Source organism: Dermacentor variabilis, chromosome 2 (genome assembly GCF_050947875.1).
Source record: "Dermacentor variabilis isolate Ectoservices chromosome 2, ASM5094787v1, whole genome shotgun sequence".
In the NCBI taxonomy this organism is placed as follows: domain Eukaryota; kingdom Metazoa; phylum Arthropoda; class Arachnida; order Ixodida; family Ixodidae; genus Dermacentor; species Dermacentor variabilis.
The window spans coordinates 242779470-242805953 of record NC_134569.1 but is presented as its reverse complement, the minus strand read 5'-3'; the positions used below and the strand labels follow the sequence as shown (position 1 = coordinate 242805953).

At 50.2% G+C, this 26484-nt stretch overlaps 1 protein-coding gene across 1 annotated transcript; it reads left to right on the top strand.

Annotated features, from left to right (window-relative positions):
• Window positions 1-370: 370 nt before the first annotated feature.
• Window positions 371-26484, top strand: LOC142573198 (ornithine decarboxylase-like). Its single transcript, XM_075682786.1, has 2 exons — window positions 371-417; window positions 24986-26484. The coding sequence occupies exons 1-2, from the start codon at window positions 391-393 to the stop codon at window positions 25337-25339; spliced, it is 381 nt and encodes a 126-aa protein (XP_075538901.1). The 5' UTR covers window positions 371-390; the 3' UTR covers window positions 25340-26484.

Here is a 26484-nt window from a genome sequence, read left to right as displayed (position 1 = left end):
CGCAACGTGCTTGGTATGAGGCGAAGAATGTTTCCCATTAAAAGTGATTCGTCTAGTTAGTTTTAAACCGATCCTGCATTTTATTATACCAATATACCTCTCCTCTCGTTCTTGCTCCGATTGGGGTCTTGCTTCCTTGCGACTTCTCGTTTCCGCACCATTGACGCAAGTGCTTGGTATCTATAATTTTTTTGAAATGTCAACTGCTATAAACACTTCATATTGTTGTGTGTGTAAAAGTAGCAACTCTGCACTCATTTCTAATTTCGAACGCAAATTAATGTTTCACAGGCGTCTGAAATGTTCTGCGCAGGAGTCGTCCAACTGCATCAGCACGTCTTCGTAAACGAATCCACGGACAACTGCATAATGCGGCATCTATACGAATTTATGGATGTGAAAACGTGGCCCCTTCAGGTGAGCCTGCGACGCCACTCGCGTGTCAGTGCGCATAACTTGCACTAACACTTACACTAACACTACAATCTTCTTGCACTAACAAATACAAGGTGTTCGAATTGTAACTCTAGTCATCTGAAAGCACATGCCTTGAATATTTTTTTGTGGGTGCCAAAACATGAACACCATTTATTATCGTCTTCATCGCAAGGATTACTGCAATATCCTGCCATTTTGATTCACCGCATACAACCAGATGTCTCGGGGTCTTGTATTCGTCTCATCGAGGATAGCCTATACTAATAATCCGGTCACGTACATCGACAGATGTGTGCGCCATGTAGTAAGAATGACAGTACGACAGCCTGCGTTTGCATTCACACAAATGTAAATAGTAAATCGAACAGGCTGTTAAAATACTCTCCCAGAAACATTTCAACGTTGGGTTTGTGCTGAGAAACGACTTAGTTGCAGAGAAAATTGTGAGTGCAGGGTCGAATTCCTCTAATGCAATCACGCGATTTTATGGTGCTTGCAATCTCCATGGACGGCTGAACCAGCGCAACACTACCTCATATTGACACTACCAGAATATGAGAGCGCTGGTAACGTGGGGTCGAGCGATAACCCAACTTTCTGACCACCTGCAGCACCGTCAAGAGTAGCGTGGTAGCATCAATAACTGCTTACTTATGAGAATTGAATAGAACTGTACAAGTAGGGTTTTCACCAGTGCTACCTACAGCGCAATGTGATCGCATTTTTATCACCAGTGGTTGCCTACCAATGACATAATATACTGAGGCAGTGTGACATCATCGGGCTAGTACTGCAGTGGCCCTGTCGAGTCGCAAATTTCATCCTACACTATACTGAATTTTCTCGCTTAATAGCCCCTTAAGTGTTTTACGCGAGCTCAGCTCGTCAAAAGCAATAATGACATTTTCAAAGCTATTTCGAAGAACCCAGCACGTACACCTAGTTTTTATTCTACTGCATAGACGGCTGCAGTACCAGCGTTTCAAATCCGCGGTTATTTCGTTCTTTCTTGTACTACTACATAGATGCCTGCAATTACTCAGCGCCTCGACAGCCGCTTTGATTCATTATTCGTGTTCTGCAACATATCTGGTAGCCATTTTGTCAGTGCTGGAGGGGCACGTTTGTTGCCGTCTTTGCTTTCTGCTACATATATGGCAGCACTTTGGCAGCACTCAAAGACCGTATTTTTGGAATATCGAGTTCCTTGCGCATTCTGGCAGATTATGAACGATGCCGCCTGCTACTGATAGCTTACACTTGAGTCGCGCGTGCAAAATAAAGGCTATGCTCGACTCTGACAGTGGCTGGATTAAGTTGAAAACACTGCAAATTCCAAAGCCACGCACTCGAGTTCTAGTGCACGACACCTTCGGAGCTTAGCTTAACGACGTTCTTTGAGACTTTTACTCTTTTTCCAACTTTTTCTCTTTAAAAAAAACGTAAAATAGGAAGACACCTATAAAGAAAGTGGTTAGACAAGGAGACACAATTTCTCCAATGCTATTCGCTGCGTGCTTGGAAGAAGTATTCAAGCTATGAAACTGGAAAGGCTTAGGACTAAGGATCGACGGCGAATATCTCAGCAACCTTCCATTTGCCGGTGACATTGTGCTATTCAACAACGCTGCAGACGAGTTGCAACAAATGATGGAGGACCTTAACAGAGCGAGCATAAGAGTGGAGTTAAAGATTAATATGCAAAATGAAAAGATAATGATGAATCTCTGGGCAAGAGAACAAGAATTCAGGATCGCCATTCAGCCTCTAGAGTCGGTGAAGGAGTACGTTTACCTAGGTTCATTAATCACAGGAAACCCTGATCATGAGAACAAAATTCATGGAAGGATAAAAAGGGGTTGGGTCGCATACCGCAGACATTGTCAGCTCCTGACTGGAGGCTTGCCATTATCATTGAAAAGGAAGATGTACAGTCAGTGCATTTTACCGGTGCTGATATATGGGGCAGAGACTTGGAGACTGATAAAGAAGCTTGAGAACAAGTTAAGGACCGCGCAAAGAGCGATGGAACGAAGAATGGTAGGCATAGGTTAAGAGACAGAAAGAGAGCGATTTGGATAAGAGAGCAAACGGCTATAGCCGATATTCTAATTGAAATTAAGACAAAAAATGTAACTGGGCAGGTCACGTAATGCGCAGGTTAGACAACGGTTGCACCATCAGCGTTACAAAACGGATACCAAGAGAAGGGAAACGCAGTTGAGGATGGTTGAATACTAGGTGGAGCGATGAAATTAGGAAATTCGCGGGCGTTTGTTGAGATCAGTTGACACAAGACAGGGCTAATTGGAGATCGCAGGGAGAGGCCTTCGTCCTGCACAGGACATATAATAGGCTAATGATGACGATGATGATGATGATGATAACGACTGCCGGGTTAGGCCGGGAACAACAACGCACCATCTGACGAGCGTTATGTCGGTTCCGCATTTCGCCCACTCTGTGAACATGGCAGCGCTCACAAGCTGCTGCAGTTCTTGGTTTACGATGACGAGCTCAAGATACCCGACGACCGCCGACCGAGGCAACAACTGAGATTCACGTTTCTGACGTTTGCGCGCCGCTGGTAGAGGCGTCACACACACGAATTCTTTCTGCTCCGCGGTATGCCGACCGATTCATCGCAAAAGAACGGATAGCCTTATCATTTGAGGCATTCAGAATTAGGTGATCATCGAATTACGCGACCAACCAGTTTGAATCCCAAGTACCTCCTTCCTCTGCTGTAACATCAGGAGTGCTGCAAGGATCGGTGCTGGGTCCATTGCTTTTCCTCGTTTATCTTAACGACCGCCCTGACTGCACTACTTCTTCCTCTATTAAGCTCTTCGCTGACGACTGTGCACTTTACCATAAGATTACTAATCCAGCTGGTGCAAGCAAACTTCAAAACGATCTGAATAATGTGTCACTCTGGTGCAGTAAATGGCTAATGCAACTTAACGTAATCAAATGTAAAGCTATGCGAATTTTCCGCCGTTCAAAATGCAGTGACACGCGCCTATACTTTCTTAATAGTAATCAGCTCACGCCTGTTGACTCGTACAAGTATCTCGGTCTTCATATCAAAAATAACCTCTCATGGAACACCCATATTCAGCACGTCTGTAATAATGCTAACTGCATGCTTGGATACTTGCGTCGTAATTTTTCATCTGCGCCTTCACCCCTTAAAGTAATTCCTTACCGAACATTGGTACGATCAAAGCTCGAATACGCATGCGCCATCCGGGATCCCGCTCAAACCAATCTAACACTTGCCCTCGAATCAATCCAATACCGTGCAGCTAGATTCATTTTACCAAATTACTCGCGTCATTCCAGCGTTACAGCAATGAAAAATACCCTAAACTTACCCGATCTATCATCCCGTAGAAAATACGCTCGCCTTTCTCTATTTCACAAGATTTTCCACTTTAACCCTGTATTAAAAAGCAGCTTCTCACACAGCCGTTTTATGTTTCATCTAGATCAGACCATTGCTTTAAAGTAGCTGCGCCGTCATGTGAGACTAATCTTTACAGTGATTCTTTCATTCCTCGAACAAGCACGGAATGGAACCATCTTCCCACTGCCATCGCCGACTTCACAGACACTACTAACTTCAAGAACGCCATTCAACATGCCTTCGCTTAAATCCAATGTTCTTTGCATAAATTGTTTGTTATGTTTACCCCACTCCTTTCTGTAGTGCCTCCGGGTCCCGAAAGTAAATAAATAAATTGTAGTGAAGAGGAATGCCCGGCACCGCAGCCACATCGCTAGTCGCCCGGGAGGCGCGAGCTCGAGTTTGCCTGGACTTCTCTGGTTGAGACACGCTGCCTGCTGCTCTCTTGTGCTGTATTGCTATACGATTCTGAAGGAGGTGCTACGGTTTTCCCCAACCTGGAATCACGCACCCGAACTCTGCCATGCGTCATGCCTGACGAGCCCAGCCCGAAATCCCCGCAGGTTACTCCAGCCATCATACGTGCCGGTGCCCAGCGTCAGCGGGATCCTGATATGTTCAGTGGCACCGATGAGAAAGACCTTGAAGATTGGCTGGAATAGCATGAATGCGCCAGCAACACCAACAAATTGGACGAGCCCGTAAAGCTCGGCAACGCGATCTTCTATTTATCGGGCGTGGCCAAGCTGTGGTTCAAAAATCACGAAGCCAATCTCCGCACGTGGGCTAGCTTCAAAACCGGCATCGCAGAAGTTTTCGGCCACCCTGGCGTGCGGAAACTTCGGGCTGAACAACGCCTACGAAGCCGATCGCAGCAAACTGGTGAAACGTTCACCAGCTACATAGAAGACATCGTCGACCTCTGCCGGCGTGTCGACCTGACGATGGGGGAGGCGGACAAGGTACGTCACATCATGAAGGGCATTTCCGACGATGCCTTTCATATGCTCCTCTCCAAAAACTCAGGCACTGTCTCTCAGGTCACTGAAGTTTGCCAGAGTTTCGACGAGCTCTGCAGACAGCCCCTTCTCACGCGGCGCCCCCCTGCGTCCGACGAGACCATTGCGAGCATGACCACGGCTCCTGAGATGGACTCTCTGCTTGGCAAGATAAAAGAGTTCGACCGTGCTGATGTCGCTCGGCAGCTTTCGCTGCTGTCCTCAGCGACGCCACCACCTTCGCCTTTGCCGGCCAACCTTCACCCGGTCATCCAAGAACAAGCGTGCGCAGCTCTCCCTTTTGCCCGCGAGACTCCGTCCGTGCCGCCTCCAGTTGCCTTTCCCGAGGTGACTGAACCTCTCAGCTATGCCGAGGCTCTCGCGCGGCCACCACCTCCGACCTTTGCGCCATCACCATCGGTCGTGCCACTGCGTCCAGCTTCTCACTTCGTTCAGCCGCGGTACAGCAGTGGACAATGGCGCACTCCTGACAACCGGCCAATATGTTTTGCGTGTGGGGTACCTGGCCACATTGCATGATTTTGTCGTCGCCGCGCAACATCCTACCGCCGTAGCTTCGACGCTGCACCATACGTTTCCCCATACCCGTCCTCGTCCGCTTTTCGGAACCCCGGACAGCTGTCTTCCTACTAAGACCACCGCCCTCTTGTTGACCGCTATTCGCCATCACCTCGACGCCGACGGCTATCGCCGATGCGCCGTCGTCATTCTTCGCCGGAACGGGAAAGCTAATCGTCGCAGTTCCCGAGGCAAGAACTGCGTCATCCACTAACAGACCAAGGCCTCTCCCTTCTCCGACTAATTTTATTGACGTATATGTGGACGTCGTCGCTGCACTCGCCCTCGTAGACACTGGTGCCGCAGTTTCAGTTATTGGTGCCAAACTTTGCCGTTCGCTCAGACAAGTCACGACGCCACTGTCCAACGTGTCACTTCGTACTGCCAGCGCGGACTGCATCACTCCTGCATCTGCGTGTACTGCTCGCGTTGTGATCAACGGCCTCCTCTACATCGTCGAATTTTTGGTGCTGTGTTCTTGTTCCCACGATGTTATTTTGGGCTGGGACTTCCTCCCTGCTAATAAGGCTGTCATCGACTCTTCTCGTGCTGAAGTGGAATTTCAAACGCTGTGTATTGTCCCACTCCTAGACGCTCGTGAACCTGAAGATAAAGTATTTGTTGCCGAAGACTTTACAATTCCACCGCACTCATCTGCCCTTGCCGCAATGTCATGCAACAATGTTGCTCATGCCAGCGCAGTTTCTACGCCATCTGTAATTTTCACTCGTCGCAAATGTTCCCCGCTGCCTTTCGCTCTTTTAGACGTTCACGCCGGCGTCAGCAGATTGCTCGTCGCCAACCGATTAGCATTTCCTCTCACTTTTCTTCGTGATGAGGGCGTTGGCCGGGCCCAGTGTGTCGATCCTGCTGCCTTCATTGACATGCGAACTGGTTACATCGCCACTCATGAGGTCCCCGTGGTGACCTGTAACCCCGCGCAGGAGCCGACTTCGCCCGATGTTTTACATAGCTCCATCGCCGACACGTTGACTGTTTCTCAATGCGCCCAGCTTCTATGCCTTCTCGACAAGTTCCATTCGTCTTTCGACAGCCAGCATGTTATCTTGGGCCACACGTCAACCGTTTGTCATCGCATCGACACGGGTACCAGTGCGCCACTGCGACAGAGACCATATCGCCTCTCCGCGACAGAGCGCCGTGTTATCGACGACCAAGTAGCTGACATTTTCAAGCGCGGCGTCATTCAGCCTTCGGACAGCTCCTCGGCATCTCCCGTTGTTCTTGTTAAGAAAAAGGATGGATCGATACGATTCTGTGTCGATTACCGTCGTCTTAACAAAATAACCCGTAAAGATGTTCACCATCTTCCGAGAATTGACGACGCCCTTGACTGTCTCCAAGGCGCGGAGTTCTTCTCTTCTATCGACTTACGCGGCGGCTATTGGCAAGTCCCCATGGCACCCGAAGACCAACCTAAAACGGCCTTTGTTACACCAGATGGCCTATATGAATTTTGTGTCCTGCCTTTCGGGCTTTGCAACGCCCCCGCAACATCTGAGCGCATGATGGACAATCTTTTGCGTGGTCTCATGTGGAAAACGTGCCTGTGCTACTTAGATGATGTGGTTATTTTTTCGCCCGATTTTCCCACCCATCTCTCTAGGCTGGAGGAAGTTTTGCAGTGACTAACTGCCGCCGGCCTTCAGCTCAACCTGAAGAAATGCGACTTTGGCGCAAGTCAGCTCACCATCCTTGGCCATGTAGTTTCTAAACACGGTATTCTCCCTGATTCTCCCGAGCTCCGTGCAGTTGCTGATTTTCCCAAACCTTCCTCCGTAAGAGAACTCCGCAGCTTCCTTGGCCTGTGTTCTTACTTTCCCCGCTTGATTCGGAATTTTGCGTCCATCACCGCTCCCTTGAATCAGCTTCTACGGAGCGACTTGAATGACTACGCCTTGTCGTCCGCTTGTGACGATGCTTTCCAAGAGTTGCGTCGTCTACGGATCTCGCCGCCTATACTGCGTCACTTCGACCCGACAGCTTCGACCGAAGTACACACCGACGCCAGCGGTGTTGGACTCGGCGCTGTGCTCGCGCAGCGCAAATCTGGATTCGACGTGTACGTCGTTGCATACGCAAGCCGCACCCTCACCAAAGCCGAGAAGAATTATTCCGTTACGGAGAAGGAATATTTGGCCATAATCTGGGCACTTGTTAAATTTCGACCCTACCTCTATGGCCGCCCCTTCGACCTCATTACAGACCGCCATGCACTTTGTTGGCTGTCCACGGTGAAGGACCCCTCAGGTCGATTAGCTCGCTGGGCTTTGCGGTTGCAAGATTTCAACGTGTGCGTTGTCTAAAGGTCTGGCCGCTGCCACAATGATGCCGACGCGCTTTCCCGTTCGCCCGTGTCAACCGAAAGCTATGCCTGCCTCTCTGCCGTTGACTTTCGTTCCCAGGAGCCTGCGACATGACTTCGGAGCAACGCAAGGATGCCTGCATTAGTACTCTTATCCTCTTCCTTTCAAACCCGTCCACTGTTCCTTCATCTTCTCGAGCTTTGCCTCGTCAAGCATCTCACTTCGCAATTCAGGATGGACTTCTCTATGGCCGGAATTACGTCTCTGACGTCCGCAAGTGGTTGCTGGTCATACCTCGACATCTTCGTGGGGAAATATGTTCCGCCTTCCAAACTGACCCGCAGTGTGTAAATGCGGGTGTCTTCAAGACGTACACCTGGCTTCGCTCCAGGTTTTATTGGCGTGGCATGTACACCTTTGTGTGCAAGTACATTCGGTCTTGCCCTCAGTGCCAACGCCGCAAGGTTCCTGCTCAACATGTCTCAGGTCCACTCCAACCAATCCCGTGTCCTGCCAGACCATTCGATCGCATTGGCATTGACCTGTATGGACCGCTTCCGAGTACGGCTTCTGGGAACCACGGGATAGTCGTTGCCATCGAGCATTTGACACGATACGCAGAAACAGCTGCTCTGCCTGCTGCCACCACTCGCGATATAGCATCCTTCGTCTTGAAAAACTTCATTCTCCGTCAAGGCGCACCTCGCGAACTTCCGAGTGATAGAGGACGTGTCTTGCTCTCCGAAGTCATAAACGCGCTCCCTGCTGAATGTCGCATCGTTCGTCTCACCACCACCGCCTACCATCCTCAAGCTAATGGTCTGACGGAAAGCTTTAAATCAACCCTTGGCGACATGCTCTCCAAATACGTCGTCTCTGATCACCTGATTGGGACCTCATTTCGCCATTCATCACGTTCGCCTATAACACTGCACCACAGATGACCACAAACTTCTCCCCGTGCTTCCTCTTGTATGGCTGCGAACCTTCGACTACCCTCGACACCATTCTTCCGTACAGACCCGACTCATCCTAATGTACGCCCCTCTCTGAAGCTGCCCGCCGCGCAGAGGAATGCCGTCACCTCGCCCGTTCCTTTACAGCCGTCGACCAATGAAAACAAAAATGTAGACTTGACAATGATCACCCACATTGTCACTTTCTTCCGGACTCCCTTGTGTGGCTATGGGTTCCCGCCGTTCCTGCTGGACTCTCATCCAAGCTTGTCTCCAAATATCAAGGACCCTACCGTGTTGTAGCGCAGACATCGCCAATGAACTATATTGTCGAGCCTGTCACTCCACATACGGACCAACGCTGTCGTGGTCGTGAAACCGTCCACGTACAACGCCTGAAGCCGTATTAGGACCTCATGATTCTATGTTCACCATGAGCCGGCAGGATGGCTCCTTTTCCTACGGGGGGCAATTGTAGTGAAGAGAAATGTCCGGCGCCGCAGCCACATCGCCAGTCGCCCGGGAGGTGCGAGCTCGGGTTTGCCTGGGCTTCTCTGGTTGAGACACGCTGCCTGCTGCTCTCTTGTGCTGTATTGCTATTAGAAAATAAATAAATAAATAAATTCCAATATTAAAACACTAAAACCTGGAGCGAAACTGGGTGTACGTCTTGAAGATACCCGCATGTGCACACCGCTGGTCAGTGTGGAAGGCGGACCATATTTCACCACGAAGATGTCGAGGTACGACCAGCAACCACTTGCGGACGACAGATACGTAATTCCGGCGATAGAGAAGTCCATCCCGAATTGCGAAGTGAGATGCTTGACGAGGCAAAGCTCGACAAGATGAAGGAACAGTCGACGGGTTTGAAAGGAAGAGGATAAGAGTACTAATCCAGACATCCTTGCGTTGCTCCGAAGCCATGTCGCAGGCTTCTTGGAACGAAAGTACTTGGTCAATGGCAGAGAGGCACGCATAGCTTTCGGTCGACACGGGCGAACGGGAAAGCGCATCGGCATTGGTGTGGTGGCGGCCAGACCTGTAGACAACGCGCACGTTGAAGTCTTGCAACCGCAAAGCCCAGCGAGCTAATCGACCTGAGGGGTCCTTCAAGTACATGGTGGTCTGTAATGACGTCGAAGGGGCGGCTATAGAGATAGGGTCGAAATTTACCAAGTGCCCAGATTATGGCCAAACATTCCTTCTCTCTAACGGAATAATTCTTCTCGGCTTTGGTGAGGATGCAGCTTGCTTATGCAACGACGTACTCCTCGAATCCAGATTTGTGCTGCGCGAGCACAGCACCGAGTCCAACACCGCTGGCGTTGGTGTGTACTTCGGTCGGAGCTATCGGGTCGTAGTGACGCAGTATGGGCGGCGAGGTCGGTAGACGATGCAACTCTTGGAAAGCATCGTCACAAGCAGACGACCAGGCATAGTCATTCAAGTCGCTCCGTAGAAGCCGATTCAAGGGAGCGGTGATGGACGCAAAATTCCGAATGAAGAGGCGAAGGTAAGAACACAGGCCAAGCAAGCTGCGAAGTTCTCTTACGGAGGAAGGTTTGGGAAAATCAGCAACTGCACGGAGCTTGGCGGCGTCAGGAAGTATACCGTGTTCAGATACTACATAGCCAAGGATGGTGAGCTGACTTGCGCCAAAGTGGCATTTCTTCAGGTTGAGCTGAAGGCCGGCGGCACTTAGGCACTGCAACACTTCCTCCAGCCTACAGAGATGGGTGGGAAAATAGGGCGAAAAAATAACCACATCATCTAAGTAGCACAGGCGCGTTTTCCACATGAGACCAGGCAAAAGACTGTCCATCACACGCTCAAATGTTGCGGGGGCGTTGCGAAGCCCAAAACGCGCGACACAAAATTCATATAGGCCATCTGGTGTAACAAAGGCCGTTTTAGGTTAGTCTTCGGGTGCCTTGGGGACTTGCCAATAGCCGCTGCGTAATTGGATAGAAGAGAAGAACTTCGCGCCTTGGAGACAGTCAAGGGCGTCTTCAATTTTCGGAAGAGAGTAAACATCTTTACGAGTTATTTTGTTAAGACGACGGTAATTGACACAGAATCGTGTTGATCCATCCTTCTTAACATGAACAACGGGAGATGCCCAGCGGCTGTTCGAAGGCTGAATGATGCTGCGCTTGAACATTTCAGCTACTTGGTCGTCGATAACACGGCGCTCTGTCGCGGAGAGGCGATATGGTCTTTGTCGCAGTGGCGCACTGGTACCTGTGTCGATGCGATGACAAACGGTTGAGGTGTGGCCCAAGAGAAGATGCTGGCAGTCGAAAGACGAATGGAAGTTGTCGAGAAGGCGTAGAAGCTGGGCGCATTGAGAAACAGTCAACGTGTCGGCGATGGAGCTATGTAAAACATCGGGCGAAGTTGGCTGCTGCGCGGGGTTACAGGTCACCACGGCGATCTCATGAGTGGCGATGGGACCAGTTCGCATGTCAATGACGGCAGCAGGGTCGACACACTGGGCCCGGCCAACGCCCTCCTCACGAAGAAAAGTGAGAGCAAATGGTAATCGGTTGGCGACGAGCAATCTGCTGACGCCGGCATGAACGTCCAAAAGAGCGAAAATCAGCGGGGGACATTTGCGACGAGCGAAAATTGCAGATGGCGTAGAAAGAGCGCTGGCATGAGCAACAATGTTGCATGACTTTGCGGCAAGGGCAGATGAGTGCGGTGGAATTGTAAGGTCTTCGGCAACAAATACTTTATCTTCAGGTTCACGAGCGTCAAGGAGTGGGGCAATACACAGCGTTTGAAATTCCGCTTCAGCACCAGAACAGTCGATGACGGCCTTATTAGCGGAAAGGAAGCCCCAGCCCAAAATAGCATCGTGAGAACAAGAACACAGCAACAAAAATTCGACGATGTAGAGGAGGTCGTTGATCACAAGGCGAGCAGTACACGCAGCTGCTGGCGTGATGCAGTCTGCGCTGGCAGTACGAAGTGACACGTTGGACAGTGGCGTCGTGACTTTTCTGAGCGAACGGCAAATCTTGGCACCAATAATTGAAACTGCGGCACCATTGTCTACGAGGGCGAGTGCAGCGACGACGTCCACATATACGTCAATAACATTAGTCGGAGAAGGGAGAGGCCTTGGTCTGTTCGTGGGTGACGCAGTTCTTGCCTCGGGAACTGCGACGATTAGTTTTCCCGTTCCGGCGAAGAGTGACGACGGCGCATCGGCGATAGCGAGCGGCGTCGAGGTGATGGCGAATAGCGGTCAACAAGAGGGCGGTGGTCCGAGTAGGAAGACATTTGGCCGGGGTTCCGAGACGCGGACGATGGGTATGGGGAAACTTATGGTGCGGCGTCGAAGCTACGGCGGGAGGACGTTGCGCGGCGACGACAAAATCGTGCAACGTGGCCAGGTACCTCACACGCAAAACATATTGGCCGGTTGTCAGGAGTGCGCCATTGTCCACTGCTTTACCGTGGCTGAAAGAAGTGTGGAGCTGGACGCAGCGGCACGACCGATGGTGATGGCGCAAAGGTCGGAGGTGGTGGCCGCGCGAGAGCCTCGGCATAGCTGAGAGGAGCAGTCACCTCGGGAAAAGCAACTGGAGGCGACACGGGCGGAGTCTCGTGGGCAGAAGGGAGAGCTGCGCACGCTCGTTCTTGGATGACCGGGCGAAGGTTGGCCGGCAAAGGCGAAGGTGGTGGCGTCGCTGAGGACAGCAGCGAAAGCTGCCGAGCGACCTCAGCATGGACGAACTCTTTTATCTTGACAAGCAGGGAGTCCATCTCAGGAGCCGTGGTCATGCTCGCAATGGTTTCGACGCACGCAGGGGGGCGTCGCGGGAGAAGGCGCTGTCTGCAGAGCTCGTCGAAACTCTGGCAAAGTTCAGTGGCCTGAGAGACAGTGCCTGGGTTTTTGGAGAGGAGCATATGAAAGGCATCGTCGGAAATGCCCTTCATGATGTAACGCACCTTGTCCGCCTCCGCCATCGTCAGGTTGACACGCCGGCAGAGGTCGACGATGTCTTCTATGTAGCTGGTGAACGTTTCACCAGTTTGCTGGGGTCGGCTTCGTAGGCGTTGTTCAGCACGAAGTTTCCGCATGCCAGGGCGGCCGAAAACTTCTGCGATGCCGGTTTTGAAGCTAGCCCACGTTCGGAGATCGGCTTCATGGTTTTTGAACCACAGCTAGGCGACGCCCAATATATAGAAGTTCGCGTTGCCGAGCTTTAGGGGTTCGTCCCATTTGTTGGTGTTGCTGGCGCGTTCATACGATACCATCCAATCGTCAACATCATTCTCATCAGTGCCGCTGAAGATATCAGGATCCCGCTGACGCCGCGCACCGGCACATACAATGGCTGGAGTAACCGGTGGGGAGGTCGGGCTGGGGTCATCAGGCATGACGGATGGCAGAGTTCGGGTGCGTAATTCCAGGTTGGGGAAAAACGTAGCACATCCACCAGAATCCAATAGCAATACAGCACAAGAGAGCAGCAGGCAGCTTGTCTCGACAAGAGAAGCCCAGGCAAATTCGATCTCGCGCCTCCCGGGCGACTGGCGATGTGGCTGCGGCGCCGGGCATTCCTCTTCACTACAAAATAAATAAATGAAGTACTATTTGGTTACGTACCAGTGCGCCTGACAATAGCAGAGGTCGCGCAGCCATATCCCTGTTTCGCGCGGAAGAGTGCAAACATAGAATAAATAACCAACTTTAGTGAAAAGAAACTGTACCTTCCACCGAGGAACTTGCCGGGGTACCTGCCAGATAGCGGTGTTCAAACAAGAAGCGGAAATGTAAGTTTTAATGCAATATCCAATATCGCCGCTTTCCGGCAGTAGGCATGGAGGAAGGAAAAAAGGTTTGTCCTTTTTCGCTGCGCCGCCATGTGCCACTCCCGTGTACCGCGTTTCTAGGTATATTTTCCCCCGAAACGCGAGGGTGAGCGTCCTAGACCTTTCGAGGTATTTGGTGGGACTAAGGAGATGTTATGCCTGGGCTCGCAATCGGTTCAGCCAGCTGTCGCTAAGAGCAAATAGGTTTTTCAAAACACCCCGACTAAACCATTTTCAAATAAAAGTTCAATGCGGGAGCTAAAGTAACACTGGACAATTTTTTTTCTGTCGCGATATGGGGATAAAATTACGTGACAAGAAGTTGGTCGTGGCGTGCGAGGCGCTTCGATCTACAAAAGCTGAAATAATCGTACGGCATGGAGCATTTTTCGCACCATGAACCATACCATCGGTGCAATCAAGCGTCCTTTCGTTCGTTTGTACCACCATCTTTCTTCCAGCCGAAACAGGAGCAAGGTGCAGGCGCCACACACGACGCATGTTAAACTATCGCGCGACGTCCAGGAACAAAAAAAAATCAAGCAGGAACTCCTCTGGGAGTTGTCTAGGTATACGTAAGTATTGTCCCCCTTCCTCATCTCCACACAGCCTGGTGTCATTACCAAAGTTACGTTACTTGATTAGGCCAGTACTAACGAGAGCGCGGTAGCGACCTGAAATGGTGCCGACGGCGGCGCAAGGAGCATTGATGATGCAAGCAAGGTGTTGCAGGTGGAGGCACCAGGTGCGCTGATGACGTTCGGATCATTATAAGCCGTTATCGCTCTTTAGCGCCTTATCCACCAGCGTCGAACCATTATGAACCGTGAACGTACTCAGGCGGCGGCTTTGTATAGCACCACCACGTGGGACACTCCTTGAAAGCGACCTACGATGCCCACAAAGATCGAGTTCAGACTGCTCATAGCTTCGCGCTCTCTCTTGTCGTTGCTTGCCTAATGTTGAAGAGACGAACGCACCCGCATCTTGAAAGAGATCTGCGAACGTGGCAGAGCGAGCCGTGTGCTGAGAGCACTGTCAGAGCGATGTTGTGACCGCTTCGTTGGCATTGAAGCGAGAGGCAGCGAAAAGGCGTTCCAAAGCGCTCGTTTTATTAGAGAACGGAGCGAGGGGCAGTTTTTCCGTTGGATAAGCATAAAATGCTTATGTATTAAAAAATAAAACTTACCTACACCACCTAAGCTCTGCGAATGCGGGTTGTGCTGAGCAGACTGCTGTCCCAGGCCCACCCTGGGGCGTAAATCCAAACACCTAGAAAGATCTAGGGCGCTTGCCGTGGCGCTTCCTCGAAAAAGTACCTAGAAATGCAGAACGTGCGGGCGGTGCATGGCGGCGCAGCACTCAAGCTCGGGTCTTGGGCGTAGATACTCTAACACACTATGTCCCACACAAGCCCATACCGCGACTTTCAGCAATAATGTTTTCTGCGCACGACACGAGACTGGAATGGCCTGCCCACCGAAGTTGACCATTCTCATCGACCTACTTGCATTCAAGCGGCTCATCGAAATTATCCCTTTGTAATTTGTAGTATCATTCTTAGTCACTTACCTCCCACTCCCTGATGTAATGTCTCAACGAGAGACGTTTGAGGAAAATAAATAAATAAATAAATAGAACCACGCTACCGGTAACGTACGCTGGGTACGCGCTGCGTTCGCCCTACTGGCTTTGCGGTATGCCTCAGCTGCTGCGGTCTAATTGCCAGGAGACTAAAGAGCCTCTACTGACGCCCATCCAAACGAGCCACAAGTGAGGGAACAGGACGTGCGACTGTACTAGCAGAAGAAAAGCTGTGCACCTTCTCCTACAAGAGCAAAAATAACATTTCCATGTCGAGATACGCTGAAACCGTTACGTGAGCTCCTAAACTGGTCATTTTCGTCGCCGCACATGGGGGTCTGGTAACGAGCGACAACCAGCAGCGCCAGCAGATTCGACTGTGTCCCACCTGTTTGCATCGACAGTACCGCAACATGCACTGCGAAGCAATCCGTTGACGCAGGCATCTGCTGCCGTAGCCAGCACAGCGACATGGACTACCCGGCATTATAGCCTTACCTCTATTCCAACCTGCATGTTTCTTTTTGCTCTTTCGCGTGCCGCTAATGTGAGCTCACACTTCGTGGCCCACATGCTCTCAACATGGGCGTGTTCGGTTTTGTGGGCATCACCATTTTGCAGCCACTTTTGTAGGCCTTTCCACCCATGTGGCTATCAACTTCATAGCCTTCGGGCCATGTAATCACGTATGCTAGTCTCATGTTCACCCTAAATCACGGCTCAAGAAGGCCACAACCACACTTTGCCCTCAGCTGCAGCAGGAAAGGACGGAACGGGGAGCACCAATCACGGTGCAAGTGAATTCGCAGTCTATGATGCTCTGTGGACTGTAGGACGAGGTGCTTACCTTGAGAGACTGTTGCATAATGCAACTGACCAGGCTCCCACATACAAGAAACCTAACATGGTGGCCACGACCAAGTGGAACAGCAGTGAAACCAGTATCTGCAGTCCCTCACTTCAGTGTAGCTTACGCAAAAACCCAGGCTATCGAGCAAGAAGAGCAGTCCTGAACGAGACTAGGAAATAAATATGAGAATTCAAATGCTTGCATTAAAAAAAGAAACCATTCTACCCTGCAACGACTGCAGGCCAAAAACATTAAGAATAAGTCGAGCGCTTCATAACGCATGATGCAAAGCTAAATGCAAGACACACGCCGAAGCCGCATCAGATATTTCAGGAGAGGAATTGCACATGACAACGCACACTATAAAATAGTGCTACAGATATGTTATGCTATTAGGCAGTGACTGCTATTAAGTATGAGCAAAGAATCGGTTCACCTTTATGTTTGGACGAAAAAGAGGAATGATCTCTAACAAGAATGCGGAACGAAAAAGCTAGAATTCGTTGACAATAAATGATACTTAGCACGCATGGAATTTGACAAGGCCAGGAAGCTGATTAAGAAAGGGCAAGCTGATGGAGCTCTTTTGGGTCAGCGTCGTCCGTGCTTGTGCAGAGGTTGCAGGTGCATCTCAACACGAAGAATATTTTGTTGAAGTACCTGGATGACTCAGCCAATATCCTTGCTGATAGAATGCTGCCTGTTGTTTCTGACCAACACTGGGGTACGGCGTGCATAGTGTCCATTACGAAGGGCGCGCAACTTGAATGTGACCAAGTTGTCGCGGCATTATCCCCCTGCTTTCAGCATCGGCCTGATGCGTGAGAGGAATTAGGGGTTCCTGCAGTCTCTCACGTTTTTTTTATGACCTTTCATGGTAAGGTTTCATGCGGACAACATGTACGACTTCCATGGAGTTGCGCCGACTTGGGCTCCCGTTTGCAGCGGATTTCACTTCGTAGGTGACGTCGCTTATACGACGAAGTTTTTCGTAAGGGCCGAAGTGGTCGGCAGAGAAGCTTTTTAGACAGTCCACGCGTCGCACTGGGGTACATACCCACACCTTGTCACCGGGCTGATAATGAGCTTCACTACGTTGCTGGTTGTACCAGCTGGAGTCGATGCGTTGTTGGCGGCGTATTCGGTACCCTGCCATCCGTCGTGCCTCCTCCGCACTTTGCAAAAAATCGTCTAGGTCAGATGAGTTATTTTTTCTTCATCTAACTGCAACATAGCGTCCAAAGTTGTGGTTACTGCTCGGCCGAATACAAGCTCAAACGGGGTGACTCGTGTTGTTTCTTGAATGGCCGTATAATATGCGAAGGTGATGTACGGCGGAATTTCGTCCCACAGCCTATGTTGAACATCGACATACATTGAAAGCATGTCAGCCAGTGTTCTGTTGAGGCGTTCAGTTAAACTGTTTGTCTGAGGGTGGTACACCGTAGTTCTCCTATGATCAGTATGTGTCATTTGCAACAAGCATTTCATTACGTCCGCCGTAAAGGCTGTTCCACGAACGGTAATAACAAGTGTGGGAGCTCCGTGCCGGAGCACGATATTGTTCACAAAGAATTTTGCAACTTCAACAGCCGTTGCACTGTACAGGCAATCAGTTTCTGCGTAACGGGTCAGATAGTCCGTGGTCACAACTATCCACTTTTTGCCTAAAGATAATGTTGGGAAGGGTCCAAGCAGGTCCATTCCGACTTGTTTGAATGGGGCTTTTTGTGGCTCTATTGGCTGGAGGAGGCCTGCCGGTTTTGCGGATGGAGTCTTGCGCCTTTGACACTCGCAACAAGTCTTGACATAGTGCTATACTGATGCTAATAACTTAGGCCAGTAGTATTTCAGACGAAGCCTGGCGAATCTACGGCTCACGCCCGTGTGCCAGATGTCGGTTCACCGTGACATGCATCCAAAATTTCTTTTCACATAGCTGTGGGTACGACAAGTAAAAACTTTGTCTCGCTGTCCTCGAAGTTTTTCTTGTAGGGGACACTTTCTCACAGACAGAACGAGGATAGCCCTCTAGAGAAAATACACGGGAGTGGAAGGCCGAGGCTCTCCAGGCGCTATATAAGTGGAAGCAATTCCGGGTCATCTCGTTGTTGTTGATCGATTTGTGACGCGTCAACAATGCCAAGGAACGCGAAATACTCTTCTTCTGACAGAGTTGACTCGACTGGTGCGCGTGACAAGCAGTCGGCATAACTATGTTTCCTCCCGGATCGGCATACGACAGTAATATCATACTCTTGAAGCCTAAGGCTCCATTTTGCTAGTCGTCCGGATGGATCCTTGAGATTCGCCAGCCAGCAAAGCGAATGGTGATGACTGACTGCTCTGAATGGTCTACCATAAAGGTACGGTCGAAATTTAGATATTGCCCAAATGAATGCAAGACACTCTTTCTCGGTTGCTGAGTAGTTTGCCTCTGCTATCGAGAGCTTACGGCTGGCATAAGCTATTACTTTTTCCTGGCCGTTCTTCCACTGCAACAGTATGGCACCGAGGCCGACGTTAATAGCACCGGTATGAATTTCAGTGTCGGCTGTCTCATCAAAATGGGCAAGGATTAGAGAAGCTTGCAGGCATTTCCTTAACTCGTCAATAGCGTCTTGTTGTTCGCTTTTCCACATGAAGGGTTCATCTTCTCTTGTTAGTATTGTAAGGAGCTCAGCAATCTTTGAAAAGTTTTCCACAAATCTTCTGTAGTATGCGCATAACCTCCCCCCCCTCCCAAAAAATAAAAACGTCATACTGACTTTTTTCTGTGGGTGTCGGAAACCTCGCAACAGCTGCTGTCTTTTCGGGATCTGGCCATACGCCTTCAGCACTGTATGACGTGTCCGAGAAACCGAAGTTCATCGAAGCCGAATCGACATTTTTCCGGCTTAATTGTCAAGTCTGCTGCATGAATAGCTTCTAATACTAGTCGCACATGCTGTAGATGTTGGTCAAATTTTGTGAAAAATACGGCCACGTCATCCAAATACACTAAGCACGACTGCCATTTCAATGCTGCGAGCACAGCGTCCATCATTCCCTGGAACGTTGCAGGCGCGGAACAGGGGCCGAATGGAAGCGCTTTAAATTCGTAGTGGCCGTCAGTGGTTATGAATACTGTATTTTCATGGTCCCGCCCATCCACCTCTACTTGCCAATATGCACTCTTAAGATCCAGGGAGGAGAAAAACTGCACATCGGAGCCGATCTAACGTATCGTTGATACGCGAAAGGTGGTATACATCCCGCGTAGTTACGCTGTTCAATTTACGGTGGTCGACGCAGAACCGAAGTGTTATCTTTTTTCTTAACGAGCACTACGAGAGACGCCCGTGGACTGCTGGAAGGCTGAATAACGTCATCTCAAAGCATCTCCTCTACTTGTTTCTTGATCATCTCCCTTTCTTTTGGTGAAACTCGATACGAGTGCTGGCATACCGGTATTGTGGCGTCCTCTGTTATGATTCTGTGTTTTGCAACAGACGAGGAAGTGGAGAAGCAGTCAGAAAAATCCTTTATCAGGGCATATATCAGTTTCTTTCGGGCTTCCGGGAGTCTAGGGTTGACGATAATTGATCTGTCGACACTACAGGTTCCTGGCAGAGCAGTTGACGTTGTCGTTAGGCTGCATAATTCGGTCGCTTCACAGACCTCGTGCAAATAGGCAATAGCTGTTCCTTCTGCGATGTGTTGGAATTCATTTCCGAAATTCGTAAGTGCGACATATGCACGGCCATCGCTTAAGTGAGCAAGACCCCGAGCCACGTAAATGCATTTTTTGAAAAAGAGCTGTATGTTTCCATCCGCTATGTCTTGGCGGTCGTAAAATGTTTCATTTTCCACGAGAACAAATATACTGCAGCTTGGTGGCACAGTTACATCATCATCAACGACGCGCAGTGCAGCAAGACGTCGCTCCTCAGATTCTTCCACAGGTACAGCTTGTTTTGTCGAGAAAGACACACTGGACTTACGTAAGGTAATTATGGCGCCGTTATCTTGTAGAAAATCCATTCCCAACATAAGTTCCCGTGAACATTCTCGCAGTACAATAAAGTCAGAAACGTAAGTGAAGCCTTTTAACGTAAGTCTTGCGGTGCATCGGCCAAGGGGTGCAATAAGATGACCGCCTGCCTTGCGTATCTGCGGTCCAGTCCACTGCGTCACAAATTTTAGGTGCTTCGTCATCTTGAAGCTTATTACCGAATAATCAGTGCCGGTGTCGACTAAGGCATTCAGCTCGCATCCGTCTATTATGAACCGCAAATCTGATGTAATCGTTTCGTTCCTGCACCTGTTTACTGAAATTATCTCGTCATCGCACTGGAACAGCGTTGGAAGATCTTCGTAACTCTAGTTATCAGCGGCCTCACCTCCACAGGTCGCTTGCTTCAGTTTTCCTCATGTGGGCTTGGTGAATGACGCCTGGGCAACCTTGGAGACGTGCGTGGGCTAGGCGATCGGTAGCGCATGTGCGGCGGTGGCCGTGGTTGATGTTGGCGAGGAGTAACGGTGCTTTGGCGCGTGGACAAATATTGTTCGATCTCTGCTGGCTGTTCACCATATTAGGGGGCATGGTGTACACAAGGGGAAACCCCTTATTCCAACTTGACGGTACGGGCACAACCTATACAGGCGACCCGTTTCTCCGCTGTGAAAACACAGAGGCCTGAGCTCATGGTCACGCCATACGTCACTTTTGCGGAGTCTTTGTTCCACGAAACGAGCTGCACTACGTGCTGGAGGCGGATAGGCAGCCGGTGGTTCCAGCAGACGAGGTGCACTGCGTATTGTCGGCGGGTAGGGAACGGTCGTCGCAGCTGCTCCACCACCACGTACCGCGGCTTGCCTGGGTACGTCGGCGTACGTCGGTGTGCGCCGCATCGGCTGTGGCTCACGCTCTGGATCTCGTATGACCTGCCTCACTTCGTCCCGGACAACGTCGACGATAGATAGTGCGGTAGGAGTCTGAGGTGTCTGCAACTTGTTGAGCTCTTCCCTGATCTCTGACCGGATCAGCTCCTGCACGGCTTCAAGGTCGTTCGGCACGCCTCTAGGGAATACATAGACCGGTGCACAGCTTGCCTTACGGTTGCAGTGCCAAGCCCGCTGTTCCAGCGCCTTTTCGATGGTCGTTGCTTCGTATCTGAACTCGGCGACCGAGAAGAGTTGCGGACGAGAACTGCGAAGAGTTCCTACTTTACCCCACGCATGAGATGGCGCAGCTAATTATCTTCACTCATGTTTGGATAAGCAAGCTTTAACAGGCGGGACATGTCCTCGATGTACATCGCCACGTTCTCGTTTGTGACCTCGTTCCTAGCTTGAAGTTCAATTTCCGCCTTTTCTTTGCGATCCGTGCTGACGTATGTTGCTAGCAGTTGTCATCGAAATTACTCCCAAGTGGTCAAAGAGGGATCGTGGTTTTCATACCACGTTTTTGCGAATCCTCCAAAGCGAAATATACGTTACGGAGCTTCTATCTCTCATCCCATTAATTAAATCTCGCCACTCTCTCGAACAGTTCCAACCAGTCTTCCGCGTCTTCGAACGAGTCGCCATGGTATGTTGGCGGCTTGCGAGGTTGTCTTACGACCAGCTGTGCTGGCGTTACCTGGCTAGTCAATGTGGCGGCGTCCGTTGTCTGAGTTTCCCTTGGCATGAATAGAAGAGGGCCGAATTCGGGCGAGTCACCGCGAAGACGGCGTCTTGTCCGTTGGTGCACAGGTGTCAGTTCCACGGGATGGACTCGCTGGTGCTCGGGGCTACGGTGACTTTGGTTCGTGGGCCTTGGACTCATACCCCGCGCATTCACCAGAAATGTAACGATGTTTATTAAGGGCGAACGTGTGCCCACAACTAAGTCTTTGTGGTCGTGAAGGATCCCCAGCAGTCGCGTTCTAAAACTGGTGTCGAACCGTCTTCTTCTTTCTTCTCGCGTGATCCCTCATGCGCGTGGCGCATTCGAGCCGGGTCCAGCCGGCTATTCGTGTGACGAATCCCTCGCTAGCTGTTGCTTCTGAACAACGCCGCGGTACGGCGTACACAGTGTCCAATACGAAGGGCCCGCAACTTGAATGTGACCAAGTTGTCGCGGCAATATTATCGGCTACAAATGAGATGTATCTCAAGACTAGCAAGCCAATACAGCATATATCAAGCATTTTATTTCTGAACCCGGTTTTGTTTACCTTGTACAAGCAGCAAAAGTTCAAACAATGGCCTCGTTGTAGCAAGCAGTTGCTTCTCTTTAGTGCATGATGTGTGTTGCTTTACACTGGTGCCGTCCTCTTTACTGCTTGCCTGGAACAGAAAAAAAAACAATTTTGCAATATGAAATGCAAAAAGATGTGACCTATATACTTTGGACCTATATAATGTACTTAATTATATTTATTCAATCGTGTTCTCTTTTTTACTAATTGAAACAACGTTTCATTATTTCTCATTATTGGCGGAGCCTCCAGGACACCAAAGCGGCATCGGGAACACCAAAGCTAGAACCGGGACAGGTCCGTGGGTTGGGGCTCGCAGAGGCCCTAACCCACGGGCCGCCCTGCTTCCGGTTTGATCCCCCCGTTACCCCTTGGGTGACCCGGAGATCCTGCGCCACCTGCATTATTATAACCTTAGTGGCCCTCCTGAGGCCTCCCTTTGGTGGTTACTTGTGCCTCCCTGGAGCAGTGCTTCTAAAGAATGCAATCTATCGTCACGAGGAAAAAAGCGACTCGCGACTTATACAACACCAGTTCAAACCTTGCCCCTTCAGGCACAGCGATTACCAAATGGGGCGTCCGTGCCCACTACCTCACTACGCGGGCAGCCGGCGGCGGAGCGTAAACGAACTGACCCACACTCCGCAATGCCGGCGTGGCTAGGGGACAAACGGATGCAACACGCGCTAAGAAACCTCCCCCGTAGTGCCTAGGCGGAGTCACATATTCAAGTAGCAAAGGCCCCCAGATTTTCTCTCTCACACCCGCTCATACTCGCGCCTGCGAAGGAACGTCGAGCGCCGCGAAAAACGCCCCGCCCAGCTGTACCTACTAGCTGGTAGGTACAGGGGCCCGCGTTGGCTGCTTTCCTTCCTTGTATTCTGTTCCGCTGTATCAGCAAACAAATCTCGCACGTCTACTAGCCACAGAGAATGCGAAGTATTTTCTGAGTTGCGCCAGTTTTCGCTATCTAGTTGTCTACGTTCAACAGCAAGGCTTCGATGCATTCTACTTCCGCTCCAAGAAGAGCGCGTTGTAGTGGCCAAGCTAGTCCGGCTTATACATGGGCGAAAATTCGACGCTCTACAGTCTAGTGTGGCCGGCGCGGGAATAAAACATGCCCTGTCACACGATGGAGCAGCTGGAACGGGGTGCATTGCGCGGTAGCTTGGCTGACCAGCACCATGCTGTTCGTGTTTACTGAAGCGAGCTTGTTGCGTTTGCGCCTTTGACAAACAAAGAAGCGCTAGCTCGCCGCACACTTGTCCACTAGCGCTGCGGCAACAACTGATCGCCGCGCTGCTGCGTGTCACGTTTAAAGCGCGGGATAAAATTTCAGCGATCTTGGCGTCTCCGGCTTGACGTATCCGGCTTCACCTGCCGCTGCCTGGCACGCTGGAAGCGCCGGACTTGTCGACCGATCGGACAACTGCCGCCATCTGTAGTAAAGGATGATAAGTAGCTGACGCTTGTAACGGCCGGGGGCTTGCTGCTAAGTGCGCGTAAAGTGGAGGCCATGCAGGCCGGACCGTGGCCGTGATGAAGGTTGGGCCATTTCGTTCTGGCGGCATTGCTAGTTCGTTCTTTATTCTATATTGCATTGCAATGCTGTATGCCTTGCCGCCGCCTCTTCTCCATGGCCGCCGCGTCGCGTGCTCCTTCGTGACGTGCGCAGCAAGGGATTATTGCTCGTTTCTGGCGCTGTGTCAGAAAGGCTTTCATTCGTCTACTTCGACGCATCCGATGTAGAGACGCGCCAAGTGTCTTTAAGATGATGCACTATACCGGAAATGATCGCTTGAGAATATCGACCCTGAGTGCAACTTACCGTTGCTTTTCGTGCGCCATCGCGGCTTGTAGTGCTTATAGTCACCCAGAAAAAGCCTTTGCCAAGTAGATCTTGATGGGTAAGTGACTGCGGTTGAAATGTAGCTTGTGCAGCTTCGTCTACTGCAGTTTATATGCTTTGTGCGCGTTGGCTGGTCGGCGTCACACTTATGATGTGTTCGGCCTTCCTCTATTCGACATAGTGTACAGCACACCCATCGCTCGTGTTCAAGTACGTATTCGAGCACCCGACACCCACAAAACGCATCGGCATTCTTGCAACAGGTCAAATCGCAAGCGTAACACAGAGAACGCACGCCCAGAGAAACACCCGTCGATTCGCAAATGATTAGCGAGCAATGCCCCTGGCTGCCTAGGCGCAACTTGGCGCAACTGAGAGGTCAAGAGGGGCGGTTCTTCAATATTCGCTACATCATCATCGCTACCGTTTTGCCGCCAGGTGCACGCATCGTCTGCATAGGCGCTATTTAATACCTGCTAATAACAAAATTAGGCAATTAGCAGTCCTGCGACTTTTCCCAGATTACCTTGAGAGTATACGCTAGGCATTTATAGTTAATCTAGCCCAAGTGAAATTTCGTTGCAGTTTGCCTTTAACTCAACGCGCCCAGTGAAAGTGAGAGTGTAAGCGATGCGCTGGAGTTTTGTTCTTCGAGTTAACATGGGGAGGGTCTTGTCATCACTTCTTCTATCGAAAGTGATGATTCTGAAAGCGAAAATTACTTGTCCAGACAGTGGTAAAGCGTTTTCACGCAAAAAATATTAAGCAGGTTGGTTAAAAAGCCCTTAACATGGTTGCCTTTATATCTGCCCTTAATGTCTCTTCAAACAAGGTTGTGCACTTACCGTGCTTTCCTTACATCCCAATTTCGCAGCAACCTTGCAATTCCTGGTCCGCGTCGATCATCTGCCGCTTTCTTTTTTTTTGTGCCTGATCTCCAGGAGCCGCTGGACAGACCGCATGACGCAGCGACCACTGTGTGGGGGGGCACCTGCAACGCACTGGACTGCATCGAACCTGAGAGGCCATTCTTCGACGTCGTCGTCGGCGAGTGGCTGCTGATGGACAACATCGGCGCGTACTCTCTGAGTAGAGCTTCGGGCTTCAATGGACTTCCATTCCCCGCTGTGCACTACATCGTGCCGCAAGACGATGTCAGTGTCGTGCAAAACATTCTCAACTCTTCGCCACTGCGCAGTGGCTTCAGTCAGCCGGAGGGCGTGCTCAAGAGCGCCGTCCTCGTGCAACCGGCGTTCCGTAACCGACGGGTTGTGGTCAACGATGTCCGCTGCTGAACAAATCGAGTTCCGCATGAGCAACGGACGTGCTCAAATATCCTGCGGGAAGTCCCTCCTCTAAGTTAGTGTTACGACCGACGGATTATGCATTTTGGTGTAGAGGAATGTACCCCTGTGGCTTCTCGACATAATACAAGTGCGTCTGCACTACAGATGCCAGACACTTTCTAGCAAGGTCAGTTTTCAATCAACAATACGTATGACATTGGTCAAACAGGAAACAGGAGCAGGGCATACGACAGGGCTAGTTTGATGTTCCATCTTACCACTCAGCGCAAGACCAGGCAGATGACGCAAACGAGGACATAGACAGGCGCTGACTTCTGGCTGATTTTCATTTTTTTAAAGAACAACATATACATATAGGCTCTCATAACGTACACGTATAGCATACATGTATACAGCATGTTTCTTTTTTCCGGGGAACGCTTTTCAAGCCTACAAAAGTTACTCAAATCAGGTTTTTACAGAATAATCTGCCCAGGGGGACATCATTTGCAAGAAAACAGCAATCTATTTACTGATTAATGTAAACACATTAATTAACTTCCTAGTTACCAACTTTACCGCGTATGCTTATATTGGTAACTGGAAGAGAAATGTCTTAAAGTGTGCTTCATTCTAGTATCAAATTCACATTCGTCATTTTTAACATCAAGCACACGCCTAAGAAACACACTTCCATTAATCCAGGAGCTTCAAATACTCTGTAAATTATATGTTCAGATACAAACTTAAAATACCAACTGCTTTACAGAACAAAAAATCGCAACGTTCCTTTTGATGCGTTAAACATACCAAACCTAATTCGAATTTCCTCCTAACAATAACTCCCTTTTGCAATCAATTTGTACTACGAACTAGATGTTTCTTAACCTTTATATTGTGCAAGCATACTCATTTACGGCAAGTGCAAATTTGAAGCGCTTGAGTTCTGGAACAGGATACCACTGCGTATTAAAGGGCCTCTCGCCAGGTCTGGCTATTTTGAGCGGACAAACGCACTGCATACAATGCGTTATTAATTAAGCTCTCACCTCCGCGCTCCCAACGTGAGAGTCGACGTCTATCGCGCAAGTGTGCTTAGGTATGGGGCAGTACTGTGACGCCACTCAGCATGACACGTGACTACCATACTTATT